This window comes from Protomyctophum bolini (genome assembly GCF_963924005.1).
Source record: "Protomyctophum bolini genome assembly, chromosome: 20".
Lineage (NCBI taxonomy): Eukaryota > Metazoa > Chordata > Actinopteri > Myctophiformes > Myctophidae > Protomyctophum > Protomyctophum bolini.
This window is the reverse complement of record NC_137881.1, coordinates 1,238,835-1,254,396: the sequence shown is the minus strand read 5'-3', so window position 1 is coordinate 1,254,396 and position 15,562 is coordinate 1,238,835. Positions and strand designations below refer to the sequence as shown.

At 41.5% G+C, this 15,562-nt stretch overlaps 1 protein-coding gene and 1 long non-coding RNA gene across 3 annotated transcripts; one reads left to right on the top strand and one right to left on the bottom strand.

Annotated features, from left to right (window-relative positions):
* Nucleotides 1-245: 245 nt before the first annotated feature.
* rabif (RAB interacting factor) lies at nt 246-11,469 on the bottom strand. 2 transcript variants are annotated; one of them, XM_080791933.1, is made up of 4 exons: nt 11,403-11,469; nt 11,009-11,072; nt 6,891-7,033; nt 246-672 (listed from the first exon to the last, which is right to left on the bottom strand). In XM_080791933.1, the coding sequence occupies exons 3-4, from the start codon at nt 7,026-7,028 to the stop codon at nt 403-405; spliced, it is 408 nt and encodes a 135-aa protein (XP_080648059.1). In that variant the 5' UTR covers nt 7,029-7,033; nt 11,009-11,072; nt 11,403-11,469; the 3' UTR covers nt 246-402. The 2 variants fall into 2 exon arrangements, with proteins under 2 accessions (XP_080648059.1, XP_080648060.1); XM_080791934.1 differs by lacking the exon at nt 11,403-11,469 and having other exon boundaries at nt 6,891-7,035; nt 11,015-11,054.
* Nucleotides 11,470-14,184: 2,715 nt separating this feature from the next.
* LOC308335114 lies at nt 14,185-15,286 on the top strand. Its single transcript, XR_013965979.1, has 2 exons — nt 14,185-14,863; nt 14,911-15,286. It is a non-coding gene; the product is annotated as an uncharacterized lncRNA (long non-coding RNA).
* The last annotated feature ends 276 nt before the right edge of the window (nt 15,287-15,562 follow it).

The following is a 15,562-nucleotide window of genomic DNA, read 5'->3' as shown; positions in this document are numbered from 1 at the left end:
CTTTAGCTATTGAAAAACAGCAGATCTACAAGCTCATAGCGCGCCACCGAGTGGCGCGCTACGAGCTTGTAGGTCTGCTGTTTTTGAAAAATCGAAGAACGACTGTGACACTTTTTTTTTTAAGAATCTGATCTCAGGTCAGAATGGGTTATAATCAGACCCAGTAGTGTGTGTCCAGTGGACTGAATCTGATCTCAGGTCAGAATGGGTTATAATCAGACCCAGTAGTGTGTGTCTAGTAGACTGAATCTGATCTCAGGTCAGAATGGGTTATAATCAGACCCAGCAGTGTGTGTGTCCATGTGGACTGAATCTGATCTCAGGTCAGAATGGGTTATAATCAGACCCAGCAGTGTGTGTCCATAAGGACTGAATCTGATCTGGGGTCAGAATGGGGGTTCATTAAGCGTGTCTGACGCGCTCCACGGCCACATAGAAGCTCTTCTTGTCGTCCGGGCAGTGCCAGCCGATGGGCCCGATCTCACAGTCCGCACAGATCAGGTACTTGACGCGCGTGGCGCCGCGCAGCACGTCGTGGGTGAAGCCCACGTTCTCGAACACGTACATGTCGTCCACCAGCCAGTGGCGGCTCAGCGTGTCGCCCTCTGGGCCGTCCGACGACGAGGCGTCGGACGCCAGCGACGTCTTCTTACGCATCGACGGCAGGAACAGCTGAGGAGAGGAGAGGAGCACAGGACATTATTGTTATTATTATTACTACAGGAACAGCTGAGGAGAGGAGAGAGAAGCACAGGACAGTATTATTATTATTATTATTATTAACAGGAACAGCTGAGGAGAGGAGAGAGAAGCACAGGACAGTATTATTATTATTACTACAGGAACAGCTAAGGAGAGGAGAGGAGCACAGGACATTATTATTATTACTACAGGAACAGCTGAGGAGAGGAGAGGAGCACAGGACATTATTATTATTATTATTACTACAGGAACAGCTGAGGAGAGGAGAGGAGCACAGGACATTATTATTATTATTATTACTACAGGAACAGCTGAGGAGAGGAGAGAGGAGCACAGGACAGTATTATTATTATTATTATTAGGAACAGCTGAGGAGAGGAGAGAGGAGCACAGGACATTATTATTATTATTACTACAGGAACAGCTGAGGAGAGGAGAGGAGCACAGGACATTATTATTATTATTATTACTACAGGAACAGCTGAGGAGAGGAGAGGAGCACAGGACATTATTATTATTATTATTACTACAGGAACAGCTGAGGAGAGGAGAGGAGCACAGGACATTATTATTATTATTACTACAGGAACAGCTGAGGAGAGGAGAGGAGCACAGGACAGTATTATTATTATTATTACTACAGGAACAGCTGAGGAGAGGAGAGGAGCACAGGACATTATTATTATTATTATTACTACAGGAACAGCTGAGGAGAGGAGCACAGGACATTATTATTATTATTATTACTACAGGAACAGCTGAGGAGAGGAGAGGAGCACAGGACAGTATTATTATTATTATTACTACAGGAACAGCTGAGGAGAGGAGAGGAGCACAGGACAGTATTATTATTATTATTAACAGGAACAGCTGAGGAGAGGAGAGGAGCACAGGACAGTATTATTATTAACAGGAACAGCTGAGGAGAGGAGAGGAGCACAGGACATTATTATTATTATTACTACAGGAACAGCTGAGGAGAGGAGAGAGGAGCACAGGACATTGTTATTATTATTACTACAGGAACAGCTGAGGAGAGGAGAGGAGCACAGGACATTATTATTATTATTATTAGGAACAGCTGAGGAGAGGAGAGGAGCACAGGACATTATTATTATTATTATTATTAGGAACAGCTGAGGAGAGGAGAGGAGCACAGGACATTATTATTATTATTACTACAGGAACAGCTGAGGAGAGGAGAGGAGCACAGGACATTATTATTATTATTACTACAGGAACAGCTGAGGAGAGGAGAGGAGCACAGGACATTATTATTATTATTATTACTACAGGAACAGCTGAGGAGAGGAGAGGAGCACAGGACATTATTATTATTATTACTACAGGAACAGCTGAGGAGAGGAGAGGAGCACAGGACATTATTATTATTATTATTACTACAGGAACAGCTGAGGAGAGGAGAGGAGCACAGGACATTATTATTATTATTATTAGGAACAGCTGAGGAGAGGAGAGAAGCACAGGACATTATTATTATTATTAACAGGAACAGCTGAGGAGAGGAGAGGAGAGGAGCACAGGACATTATTATTATTATTACTACAGGAACAGCTGAGGAGAGGAGAGGAGCACAGGACATTATTATTATTATTATTACTACAGGAACAGCTGAGGAGAGGAGAGGAGCACAGGACATTATTATTATTATTACTACAGGAACAGCTGAGGAGAGGAGAGGAGCACAGGACATTATTATTATTATTATTACTACAGGAACAGCTGAGGAGAGGAGAGGAGCACAGGACATTATTATTATTATTACTACAGGAACAGCTGAGGAGAGGAGAGGAGCACAGGACATTATTATTATTATTATTACTACAGGAACAGCTGAGGAGAGGAGAGGAGCACAGGACATTATTATTATTATTATTAGGAACAGCTGAGGAGAGGAGAGGAGAGAAGCACAGGACATTATTATTATTATTAACAGGAACAGCTGAGGAGAGGAGAGGAGCACAGGACAGTATTATTATTATTATTAGGAACAGCTGAGGAGAGGAGAGGAGCACAGGACATTATTATTATTACTACAGGAACAGCTGAGGAGAGGAGAGGAGAGAAGCACAGGACATTATTGTTATTGGTACAAAACACTACACTAATAACCAGTAAGACGCGCAAAACGCGGGAAGCGAACGCAGCTCGTACATATTTGGGTTTTGGACGTATAGCTGCTTTGGGGACTCCTTATATGGTTATGGCTGAGTCATAGTGACGTAATCACTCAGCTCCATATATGGGCACAAAAGCGGGACAGACAGACACACAGACAGACAGACACACACACACACACACACACACACACACACACAGACATGATCTGCTAGGTCTCATAGTAAGTGCTCACTGCATTCGCAATGAGACCTAGCAGATCATGTCTGTCTGTCTGTGTGTGTGTGTGTGTCTGTCCGTGTGTCCCCCCTTTGAGTGATTTGTTTGTGATTGATGCAACACACTCCATATTTGGACGTATAGCTGCTTTGGGGACTCCTTATATGGTTATGGCTGAGTTAAAAACATAACTTAAAATAATAACTTAAAAATAAATCTTGAAAAAACCCAAATATGTACGAGCTGCGTTCGCTTCCCGCGTTTGCGCGTCTTACTGGTTATTATTGGTACACTATACTAATAACAATGATTATTATTATTATTTTTCCACACGTCCCAAACTCTTCTCCCTTCTGGCTCCAAAACTGTGGAATGCACTTCCCATTGCAGTCAGAACTGCAGCATCACTCCCAATCTTCCACCGTAGTCTGAAAACCCACCTTTTCAGACTCCATCATGGCCCGTAGCACTTACCCCACCCCCTTAGATAGCATTTATGTAGACTTAGATAGCATTTGATACAGACTCATAGCATGTTACGTAGACGGCACTATAATTGCATTGTATGTAGTCATAGTACAGATTTATAGCATAGTAGTATAGATGTGACTGCCATAATGATGTTTTTGTCATTACTTTGTTTGATATTTTACTTATTTGATGATTTGGGTAAAATGTGTGTTTTCCGGAAGTTTGATTGTGTCATTTCCGGTAACATGACCATATTATACTTTGGAATAAGCTCAGGATCGCAACAAGTTATTGCATCTTCCGTCCATGCTGAGCAGACGGAGTTTGTCACGTTGAACATGAAGCGTACAAAGTTATGAGTTATGAGTTATGATGACCTGTTCATGGGTTCCTCTCACTACTTCATGCTCTTTGAATTACGTGCAGTCAGTGAGGTAAATACTTGTTTGTACATGAGTAATTTCTTTATATTACATTATGTGCTTTGTTTCATGTTTGCTCATTCTGATCATGATTTATTTGTGTTTTATGTCAGTTTTGACGTGGGCTTTGGAAGCGATGCTTGCTACAATAAAGCCGTCAGTAAATACACAGAACAACTGCCTCGTTCGTTCTTCAAGTTCATCAAAGGGCGTGACAATAGATGTATAGTTTCATTATATAGATATTCCACTGTTTTTTTTCTTAGCTTATGCATGTTTCATGATAAATGCTTTTATGTGATGTATTCCCATGCTTTTGTGTTCTTGCTTAATGTAAGTCGCTCTGGATTAAGAGCGTCTGCTAAATGCCTAAATTGTAAATTATTATTACACTACACTGTATTAATACTGTATTATTACACTACACAATATCATTATTACTGGTACACTACAGAGTACATTATTAGTGATACACTGCAGTGTACCACTGTCACTAACACTACACAATATCATGGCAATATTTCTGCCTCAAGTCAAAAACAAAACAAAAAATACATCAGGTTCTCAGCTCACACAAAAACAGATGCAACTGCATTTTACTACTTAGTGGAGCATGTAAAATATTTATTATTATTATTTTTGATTCTGTCTATTTTTTTTATCCCATTAGGACGTTAGGTTGTTTCCCTTCATTCTTGTCATGTCTTTTTTTTTTTCAATTTGATTAATGTACTTTGTATAAAGTAGTGGTTTTGAAACATTTTCATGTTAAAAGGATCCCTGGCAAATATGCCTTAAAACATTATACTTGCCCTCTACAACTAAAATAAAAACACCTTAAATATTTGATTTCTTTCATAAATAGCGAATATTTCCCTCATTATTTATAGGCTTATGGAGTCCATATAGAGCTGAATAGATTACACCTCCCCCCCAACTCTTGTCGTGACAAATCATGACAACACACACAATATTTTGGACCAAACAAATAATTACAAAGAAGATAAACAACAAAGAAAGTGTTGTAACCTGCCGTTTTTTTTCCTACTTTCTAATTCTTTGTTTGGCCCGAAATATTGTGTGTGTTGTCATGATTTGTCACGACAAGAGTTGGCTTCGTACGACGCTTAAAAGGTCTTTAAATAAATTAAATAAGAACTGCCTATGGGGAAATGCAATGCGTTTTCATTTCCTGGGCCGTTCGTTGTTCTGAAAGGGGGAGGGACTGCGCCGCTCTATTTGAAAGGATGTCTTTTTTACCAGGAACTGTCACAAAAAACTGGAAAGTTTTCGGGTTCCCAAGGAGGCAAAATATATTAGGCAAAAGAAAAACAGTAGTGGGCCAGGCTATTGACTATAGACTGTATAATGGCCACTGTTATGATGCAAAAAACTGTTGCAATGCCTTCAATTCAACGTGTTTTGTGTAGACAAAAGAACAAACTTGGCTTAACGCATTAAAACGTTCGCTCTGAAAGAATATATTCAAAGATTTGTGCCGCATTTTTACGATCTTCATTCACAGCTCGTCCCTCTCCATCCATCCAGGCTGCATGAACAGCGCTCGCGTGCTCAGTTTCTGCCCCCTCAATGTCGCAACTCTTCTATTAGATGGCTCTGGACCAGGGGGGGCAGTCAGACAGATATTTTGTGAAGCCACTGAGGAAAACGGGATTTCCTGAAAGTTCATATAATGGCCTGTTGTGGCGCTGTCATTGGACCCAGAAAAACCCATAGCCCCATAGAAGTCCATGTATTTGGGCCCAACTTCACCTAGACTGTATTACCTTAATAAACATGGTCATGAATACTTTCTGCTTCCAGTCACTAGTTTAAAGTTTCATTTCTAATGTCATAATATTCTTTTTGGAAAATTATGGTCCCATTTATTAAAAAAATGACCATAAAGTCGTGTATGTTCTTAGGGGCGTGGCTACCGTTACAGTCTATGATCGGGATTCCCCACCCACTCGAGTCAAAATAAAAACCAACGGAGAAGAAGGGGGGAAGTCCCGCCTCGTTGTCTGGGCCAGCCAATGGGCTCAGCTGGGCCCAAACGGATCTAGAAAGATGGCGACTTACAATACAAGGACTGACAGGCTTCATTTTACGTTCATGTTAGACCCGGAGAACGCTTTGTCCATATTTTTTACAGTCTATGCTCTGGACATAACAACATACCTCCTTCTCTGTGAAGGATCCCATCCCTGGACAGACAGACAGAACAACATACCTCCTTCTCTGTGAAGGATCCCATCCCTGGACAGACAGAACAACATACCTCCTTCTCTGTGAAGGATCCCATCCCTGGACAGACAGACATAACAACATACCTCCTTCTCTGTGAAGGATCCCATCCCTGGACAGAACAACATAGCTCCTTCTGTGTGAAGGATCCCATCCCTGGACAGAACAACATACCTCCTTCTCTGTGAAGGATCCCATCCCTGGACAGAACAATATACCTCCTTCTCTGTGAAGGATCCCATCCCTGGACAGAACAACATACCTCCTTCTCTGTGAAGGATCCCATCCCTGGACAGAACAACATACCTCCTTCTCTGTGAAGGATCCCATCCCTGGACAGAACAACATACCTCCTTCTCTGTGAAGGATCCCATCCCTGGACAGAACAACATACCTCCTTATCTGTGAAGGATCCCATCCCTGGACAGAACAACATACCTCCTTCTCTGTGAAGGATCCCATCCCTGGACAGAACAACATACCTCCTTCTCTGTGAAGGATCCCATCCCTGGACAGACAGACAGAACAACATACCTCCTTCTCTGTGAAGGATCCCATCCCTGGACAGACAGACAGAACAACATAACTCCTTCTCTGTGAAGGATCCCATCCCTGGACAGACAGACAGAACAACATACCTCCTTCTCTGTGAAGGATCCCATCCCTGGACAGACAGACAGAACAACATACCTCCTTCTCTGTGAAGGATCCCATCCCTGGACAGAGCACCTTGGAGCCACAGCGCTGACACAGAACAGACTTGATGTTCTTCCCGTCCTCAGACACCAGCTGGGATCGCTCTGCGGCGTCGCTCTCTTTCTGCTCCATGGTGTCTAAAACAAACACCGGAAAATTCATTTTTTTATATATGCTGTAAGTACAGTACACTACGGTACACATGATACCCAAATTGATACTAATTAGCCCCGCAGGGACCCCCATTTGAAAAGACATGCCATGCAGGGACCCTCATAAGAGAAGATTTCTACGGCTCAGTGATTCTCAACGCATTTAATTTTCACACTAAATCTCCATTTGTACACTCTCAGAGTTACAGACCCATAAGGGTCCATTTGGTTCCAAACTATAATTTAGCTGGGGACCCCCTGGAACTCCCTCAAGGACCACTGGGGGGTCCCCGGACCCCACTTTGGGAACCCCTGGTGTCTTGTATATTTTAATGTATTTTTTAAAAGTTTTTATTCATGAGCTTTCAATTATTGTTTGGACCCAATGATTTGTGTCAATAAAGTAACTAACTTTTTTTTTTTTTTTTAACCTTTATTTAACCAGTAAAATCACATTGAGACTGCGTCTCTTTTACAAGTGGGAACTGAAGGCCAAGAGGCAGAAATAAAAATTACACTTCAATACCACATCAACAATGTTACATTTTGAACCAGCAAGTACAACATCCATAATACACCTTAAAGTACAGAAATACAACCTGTCCTACTTTTTTCTTTTTAGTAGCAGGGCAAAATACACCATGTACACAAATATACAGTATCTCCACGATTTTAGCCGATATAATAGATATATAGGCATTAACATGGGCTAGTACATATCCAGACATGTGCAAGTGTTGGATTGTACATCAAAGATGATCCTTTTGAAAGTTCTCAAGGGAACTTTCAAAGCAAGTTTTAGTCTGGACTGTAGATCATTCCACGACCAAGGGCCAAAGAAGGCCAGACATTTCTGCCCCCCTCAGATTTGAATGCTGGTACAACACACCGCAGCCAAGCATTTGACCTGAGGTTTAGGCCGTTTTGGACCAGGTCGAATTTGGATGTAATATAAGACGGCAGGTCACCCAGAATGGCTTTATAAATGAAAATATGCCAATGCTGAAGCCTGCGAGCTGCCAATGAGAACCAACCGACTGCAGCATACAACGTGCAGTGATGTGTTCTGAAAGGTGCATTTGTTATGAATCTTAATGCAGCGTCATGGTACAGGGGATCCAATTTGGTCAAGGATGAGGAGCAGGCAAACCTATAAATGGTGTCACCATAATCCAATTGGGACAGAAAGAGACCAATGAGCAGTTCTTTACGAGCTGAACAAGCAAAACAAGCCTTCAATCTATAGAAGAAACCCAAAGTGAATTTAAGCTTTTTGCACAAAGAATCAATATGAAATTAGAAATTAAGGAAAAGCCAAGGTATTTGTATCGTTCCACCCACTCAATGGGAGTTCCATCGAGAGTGGAGATACTCATTTGAGCTGAAATAGCTCGTGGAGTGAATAACATAGCTTTAGTTTTGGTGCCATTTAGCAATTAGCAATAGTTTAACTACGATGATAAGAGCGGCCCTCACTTCACACGGGTGTGATTTTTGTGACACGTTGTGAGCTTGTAGATCTATTTTCAGCATGCAACCAACACGACAGCATCAAGGCCTGTCAAAACACATCGTTCAACTAAATCAACTGTAGATTTAGTTGACTAAAACTATTCGATTTGATATTTATTTGATCCCCATTAGCTTACTGTGAGTCACAACAGCTATATTCTTCCTGGGGTCTTAAACATATCATGGACAGTTTTCATTCTGACCTGAGATCAGATTCTAAAAATGTCTTCTACATCCTGACAGTTTTCATTCTGACCTGAGATCAGATTCTAAAAATGTCTTCTACATCCTGACAGTTTTCATTCTGACCTGAGATCAGATTCTAAAAATGTCTTCTACATCCTGACAGTTTTCATTCTGACCTGAGATCAGATTCTAAAAATGTTCTTCTACATCCTGACAGTTTTCTGAAAAAGCTTATGTTTCTATGTCAGTCGTTCTTTGACCTACCGAGTATTATTATTATATTATATTATTTTTATTTCTGCCTCTTGGCCAGTTCCCACCTGTAAAAGAGACGCAGTCTCGATGTGATTTTACTGGTTAAATAAAAATAAAGTTCCATGCCACCATTGATTGCTCTGCACTGGACTGTTCTTTGTTTAACATGAAGGCAGCATAAAACGACCCTCTGATGACTGTCGAGTAAAATAATGATCTGAGAACAATGATAAATTATTATAGATTATTGCTGGGGTTTTAGTTGTGATGATGTTTTTCACAAAACACAGTAATAAATAATCCAACCTACTTTTTACACGTAACCACACTAGATCATTGTTCATTTTACTTACACGTAACCACACTAAATCATTGTTCATTTTACTGTTCGTACACTATTATCTCCATAATTTTACTCGAGGCTGGTAATAGACTTATTGGTCTGCTATTTTTACCTGAGAAAGGTTCTTTACTGTTGGAATCATATATTTTCCATTCCTCAGGACATAATTGCCTTTGTTTAAACTCAAATTCATTATGTAAGATATAGGCACAGCAATCAAATCAGCAATTGTATGATGAATTCCTGTTCTGTTCTTTAACTATATAGAAGTGTCTATTTGTACGTCTCTAAATGTTTTGATGAATTGAACATGGTGGACCCTGTTGTAAACAAGTGTAATGCTTAATTGGGTCGTCCACTCACAGTTAACAGTCTTTGTATTGAGTTTGTGCTTGAAATGTACTGTAATTCTGCAAACTGTTAATGCATATTTCAATCAATCAATCAAAAAGGCACAGGTTTCAGTAGCCGCAATTTGCAACTCTAGATTGTTTTATAATGGGGTGAATCTAGAGTTGCAATGCCCTCCATTGACTCCCCACTCATCCAGTTTGGTTTGTGATCTGCTTGTCTTAAACGACGTTAAACTCACCAACATTGCAGCTGTAGTCCAAGCTTGAATTATCCTCTTTCAATCTGCCGAGCTTGTTTTGCATAAAAATCCACTGTAGACATGATGTTATGAGCTACTTTCTGTCAAGACATCCTCTGCAAGTGATTATGTTTCTAAGTTGTTGGAAGCACTCGTTTTTATTAACGGGTCGCGCTGCTGCCTCCTGCATTATGTGCAAATTCGAAACGGGTGGAACGCAGGGCCGTTCAGTGACGTAGGACGAGTGCTTCCAAACTCCAGCACTTGCAGAGGATGTCTTGACAGAAAGTAGCTCATAACATCTCTACGGTGGATTTTTGAACAAGCTCGGCAGATTGAAAGAGGATAATTAAGGCTTGGACTACAGCTGCAATGTTGGTGAGTTTAACGTCGTTTAAGACGAGCAGATCACAAACCAAACTGGATGAGTGGGGAGTCAATGGAGGGCATTACAACTCTAGACTCATCACATTATAAAACAATCTAGAGTTGCAAATTGCGGCTAAGGTTTCAATAACTTAATTTCAAGATTATCATAATCTACCCCTGAAGGTTTCTCTGGACTCATTCGCAATGAATGAGTCTAACACGAACACATTCAAGGTGACTAAAAAATGACTAAAACAAAAAATACAAATTTGCTGCCAAAAACAACACTGAATAACACAGCCTTGTAAATACAATGTTACCAACCAGAACCAAATGGACCCGTCCTGGTCTGTCCAACCAGATCTAAAGCACCAGAACCCAATGGACCCGTCCTGGTCTGTCCAACCAGATCTAAAGCACCAGAACCCAATGGACCCGTCCTGGTCTGTCCAACCAGATCTAAAGCACCAGAACCCAATGGACCCGTCCTGGTCTGTCCAACCAGATCTAAAGCACCAGAACCCAATGGACCCGTCCTGGTCTGTCCAACCAGATCTAAAGCACCAGAACCCAATGGACCCCGGACCCGTCCTGTTCTGTCCAACCATATCTAAAGCACCAGAACCCAATGGACCCGTCCTGGTCTGTCCAACCAGATCTAAAGCACCAGAACCCAATGGACCCGTCCTGAAGATGAGTTTACCTTAAGTAATGCTGTATCTTCAGTCTCGTTGCATCAGATGATGACACTGACAGTCAGAACGCTCCTGAAACCGACATGGATTCGCAACAATTATTTATACCGACTGACATGTCACCTAAGTTCATGTTTAGCCTAATATATATATATATATATATATATATATATATATATATATATATATATATAGTATTATTGTTACGACGTCAGTCTGTCTATTCCGTTCTATTCTGTAAACATGGTAACAGTTTCTTTAGCAGAAATTCAGATATGGAGCTTTTTGGTCCTTTTTCAACATTCCGAGTAGAAGTCAATTCCTTTAAACGTATAAATAATATAATCCACCATAAGAAACAATGTTAAGATACATTTGAACGAAACAGACTCATTCAATTACCTTGATTTAACGATTTAAAGGATTTTCTGGACAAAAACAATTGGAAGCTTCAGAGAGGAGTTGTTGCACACACTATATGAGCTCGACTTGAAACAACACGCGACCGATATGAGGTTCCTAGTTCCTCCTGCCTAGTGGGGAAAATTAAATGATATATATGCTATAATAATAAATACATCATATTTAAGTCATATACATTATTGGTACAGCTAGAAAAATGTTATAATCAAAGCACAAATGATACAAATACAACAATGAATTCCTCCAGAATGATCCAAATTCCGACTTTTGCCGATTTTTAAGTGAAGGCAAAACGCTAAAACTGAGACGAAATGAAAATATGATGACATCACATCACATAGGTTGTTATTTTAGTGCAGAGCTCAGCGTTCTGCGTTAATGACGTCATGTTCTGTTTTATTTTTTATCTGACTGAATTAATAAAAAAAGTCTTCTTCTTAACCCGCATTCAGAGGAGAGGTGTGTGGTGCATGCATCCTCATCTTCTTCCAGTAGAGGGCGCAACATGATGCCTCTGCAGTCTGCTCTTGCATTTCGCCAAGTGTAAACTACTACAGGGGTTCCCAAAGTGGGGTCCGGGGACCCTCAGGGGTCCGTGAGGGAGTTCCAGGGGGTCCCCAGCTAAATGGGTCTGTAACTCAGTCAGAGAGTTAAATTAACATAGACGCTACAATATAAATTGGGGTCTCACAGATATAAATGCCATCAAATGGGGGGTCCGGGCGACAGACTAATGCATGTCCAACTGAGGGGTGATTGAAATGAAAATGTTTCAGAATCTCTGCTAGAGCCGTACAACTCTTCTTCTCTTATGGGGGTCCCTGGGAGTAGTAATATACCATCTTTTGTCATGGAAAGATCAGATTGATTCAGTGTGTAAGAAAACAAAGCAAAGAATCTACTTCCTTCGCCGTCTAAGATCCTTCGGCGCTAGTAGACGGATTCTTCTTTTGTTTTTCACTTCTGTTATTATGAGTGTTCTTCAGTACTGTACTGTATACTACTGTTATTAATCAGTACTGTAGTACCACCTGGTATGGATGTTTGTCTGCAGCCCTAAAGTCACAACTGCTGCAACAACTGAACATTTGTTCAAAGATTGTTGGACAACAACTTCAGAAACTTTATACATCCACATATGATAACAGCATCCTAAGGTTAGCAAGGAATATCACCTCTAATACTAAGCATGTGTTGTATGGAGAATATAGGTTGCTACCTTCAGGAAGGAGATATGGTGTTACCAGCATACAACAAGGTCAGACTAAAGAGGTCCTTAATTGTCCACCAGTCGACCTTGAGGCTTAATCAGGAGATGTAGTAGCCACAGGGTAATCTAAGCGGTGGATATTGCTCATGTCTTTATGTATGTAAATTGTCTTGTTCTTTGTGTTTTGTATATGTTCTGCATACTTGGCTGCTGTGTCGCAAGACAAATTTCAGTGTGAACTGACAATAAAGTACTATATCATATCATATCATTATTTACACAGTGTGAACTGGCCAAGAGAAGTCTCTTTACACAGTGTGAACTGGACAAGAGAAGTCTCTTTTACACAGTGTGAACTGGACAAGAGAAGTCTCTTTAACACAGTGTGAACTGGACAAGAGAAGTCTCTTTTACACAGTGTGAACTGGCCAAGAGAAGTCTCTTTTACACAGTGTGAACTGGACAAGAGAAGTCTCTTTTACACAGTGTGAACTGGACAAGAGAAGTCTCTTTTACACAGTGTGAACTGGCCAAGAGAAGTCTCTTTTACACAGTGTGAACTGGCCAAGAGAAGTCTCTTTTACACAGTGTGAACTGGACAAGAGAAGTCTCTTTTACACAGTGTGAACTGGACAAGAGAAGTCTCTTTAACACAGTGTGAACTGGACAAGAGAAGTCTCTTTTACACAGTGTGAACTGGACAAGACAAGACAAGAGGCACAATAAGTGACACAGCTCTGCCAGTAACAATAAATATAAGACAATAAAAACAGGACAAACATACAACGCTCATAAATCCAGAACCCGCTACCGAAGAAGATCAAAGGGAGAACAGGAAGGTCTAGTAACGCAACCACTAAAGACTAATAAATACAAACTAAGCAACGAAATTTGCTAGTAAACTAAGAAGCAAGAGAACCAACATCTGCTAGAAGTCAAAGCAGGAGCAGTGTTTGAGAAGTGTGTCCATGGGGATTATAACCGCTCCTATCCAGCAGAATAACAAACGCTCCAACTGATATCTCAAGGTTGTTTATTTCCCCAAGACAACGTGAAAAACTGCAACACAAAGCACTGACACTCAGGTGTGTTTTCAATAAAAAGGTGTTTTTTGGGGCGCCTGGTGGAGGGGAAAGGAACTGGTTGGAATAACATGTACTTTCCACGCGCTACGTCCAACCAGGGAAACTCCCCCCTGTCAGGTGTAAAGGAGCAACTTGGACACTCAGGCATGAAGGAAGCATCAGTTCAAGTCCGTTGCTCTCCCCTTGTCCCCCATATATGGGGACTAGGTTGGTCTCCCCTTGTCCCCCATATATGGGGACTAGGTTGGTCTCCCCTTGTCCCCCATATATGGGGACTAGGTTGGTGAAGGGTGTGTAGAGCCCAGGATCACATTAGATGATTGATACAGGGGTGAAAAATGGGTTACAAAATCGTGTGTACAGTACAGTACAGTACAGTAACAGCCAACACAGGAACCGCTGGAAGCAAAAAGGACTAGCATGTTTTTTTTGGGGGAAAGAAATGAACGTCGCACACTCGTTTTCCAAGTTAACCATTAATAAATATTTATTATGTTTTACATTTCAGTGAAATGTATGATTTATCACTTTTTCTACACAGGACAATAATTACACAAAGTCAAGAGGAGGAGGAGAAGAAGATAATAATAATACACATGGTTGTGGTTTTAGTCTTTGTAATAAAGAAGAACCTCAGAGAAGTTGAGCTAAAAAAGGGTTTCTTATTAAACAGCAGTTGATACAACCCATCAGTGGAGTTCCTTTAGATTCATGAAGGATTGGATTGGAAGAGAATACAATGGGGGGCCCCCAGGGGTCCCTGAGGGGGGCCCCCAGGGGTCCCTGAGGGAGGCCCCCAGGGGTCCCTGAGGGAGGCCCCCAGGGGTCCCTGAGGGAGGCCCCCAGGGGTCCCTGAGGGAGTGCCCCAGGGGTCCCTGAGGGAGTTCAGGGGGTCCCGTTCCAGGGGGTCCCTGAGGGAGTTCCAGGGTGAAGAGAATACAATGGAAAGAAAGACACATTTATCTGCATTATAGAATACAATGGAAAGAAATCAACGTTTATCTTGAAATACTAGACCAGTAGTTCCCAAAGAGTTGTCCCCAGCTAAATGACACGTTTGGAACCAAATGGACCCTTATGGGTCTGTAACTCTGAGAGTGTACAAATGGAACCAAATGGACCCTTATGGGTCTGTAACTCTGAGAGTGTACAAATGGAACCAAATGGACCCTTATGGGTCTGTAACTCTGAGTGTAACACATGGAACCAAATGGACCCTTACGGGTCTGTAACTCTGAGAGTGTAACACATGGAACCAAATGGACCCTTATGGGTCTGTAACTCTGAGTGTACAAATGGAACCAAATGGACCCTTATGGGTCTGTAACTCTGAGAGTGTAACACATGGAACCAAATGGACCCTTATGGGTCTGTAACTCTGAGAGTGTACAAATGGAACCAAATGGACCCTTATGGGTCTGTAACTCTGAGTTAAATTGACAGTGAATTTACTATATATAATTGGGGGTCCCAGAGATAGAAATGCCATTAAACTGGGGGTCCGTAGACTAATGCATGTCAAACTGGGGGTCCGTAGACTAATGCATGTCAAACTGGGGGTCCGTAGACTAATGCATGTCAACCTGGGGGTCCGTAGAACTAATGCATGTCAACCTGGGGGTCCGTAGAACTAATGCATGTCAAACTGGGGGTCCGTAGACTAATGCATGTCAAACTGGGGGTCCGTAGACTAATGCATGTCAAACTGGGGGTCCGTAGAACTAATGCATGTCAAACTGGGGGTCCGTAGAACTAATGCATGTCAAACTGGGGGTCCGTAGACTAATGCATGTCAAACTGGGGGTCCGTAGAACTAATGCATGTCAAACTGGGGGTCCGTAGAA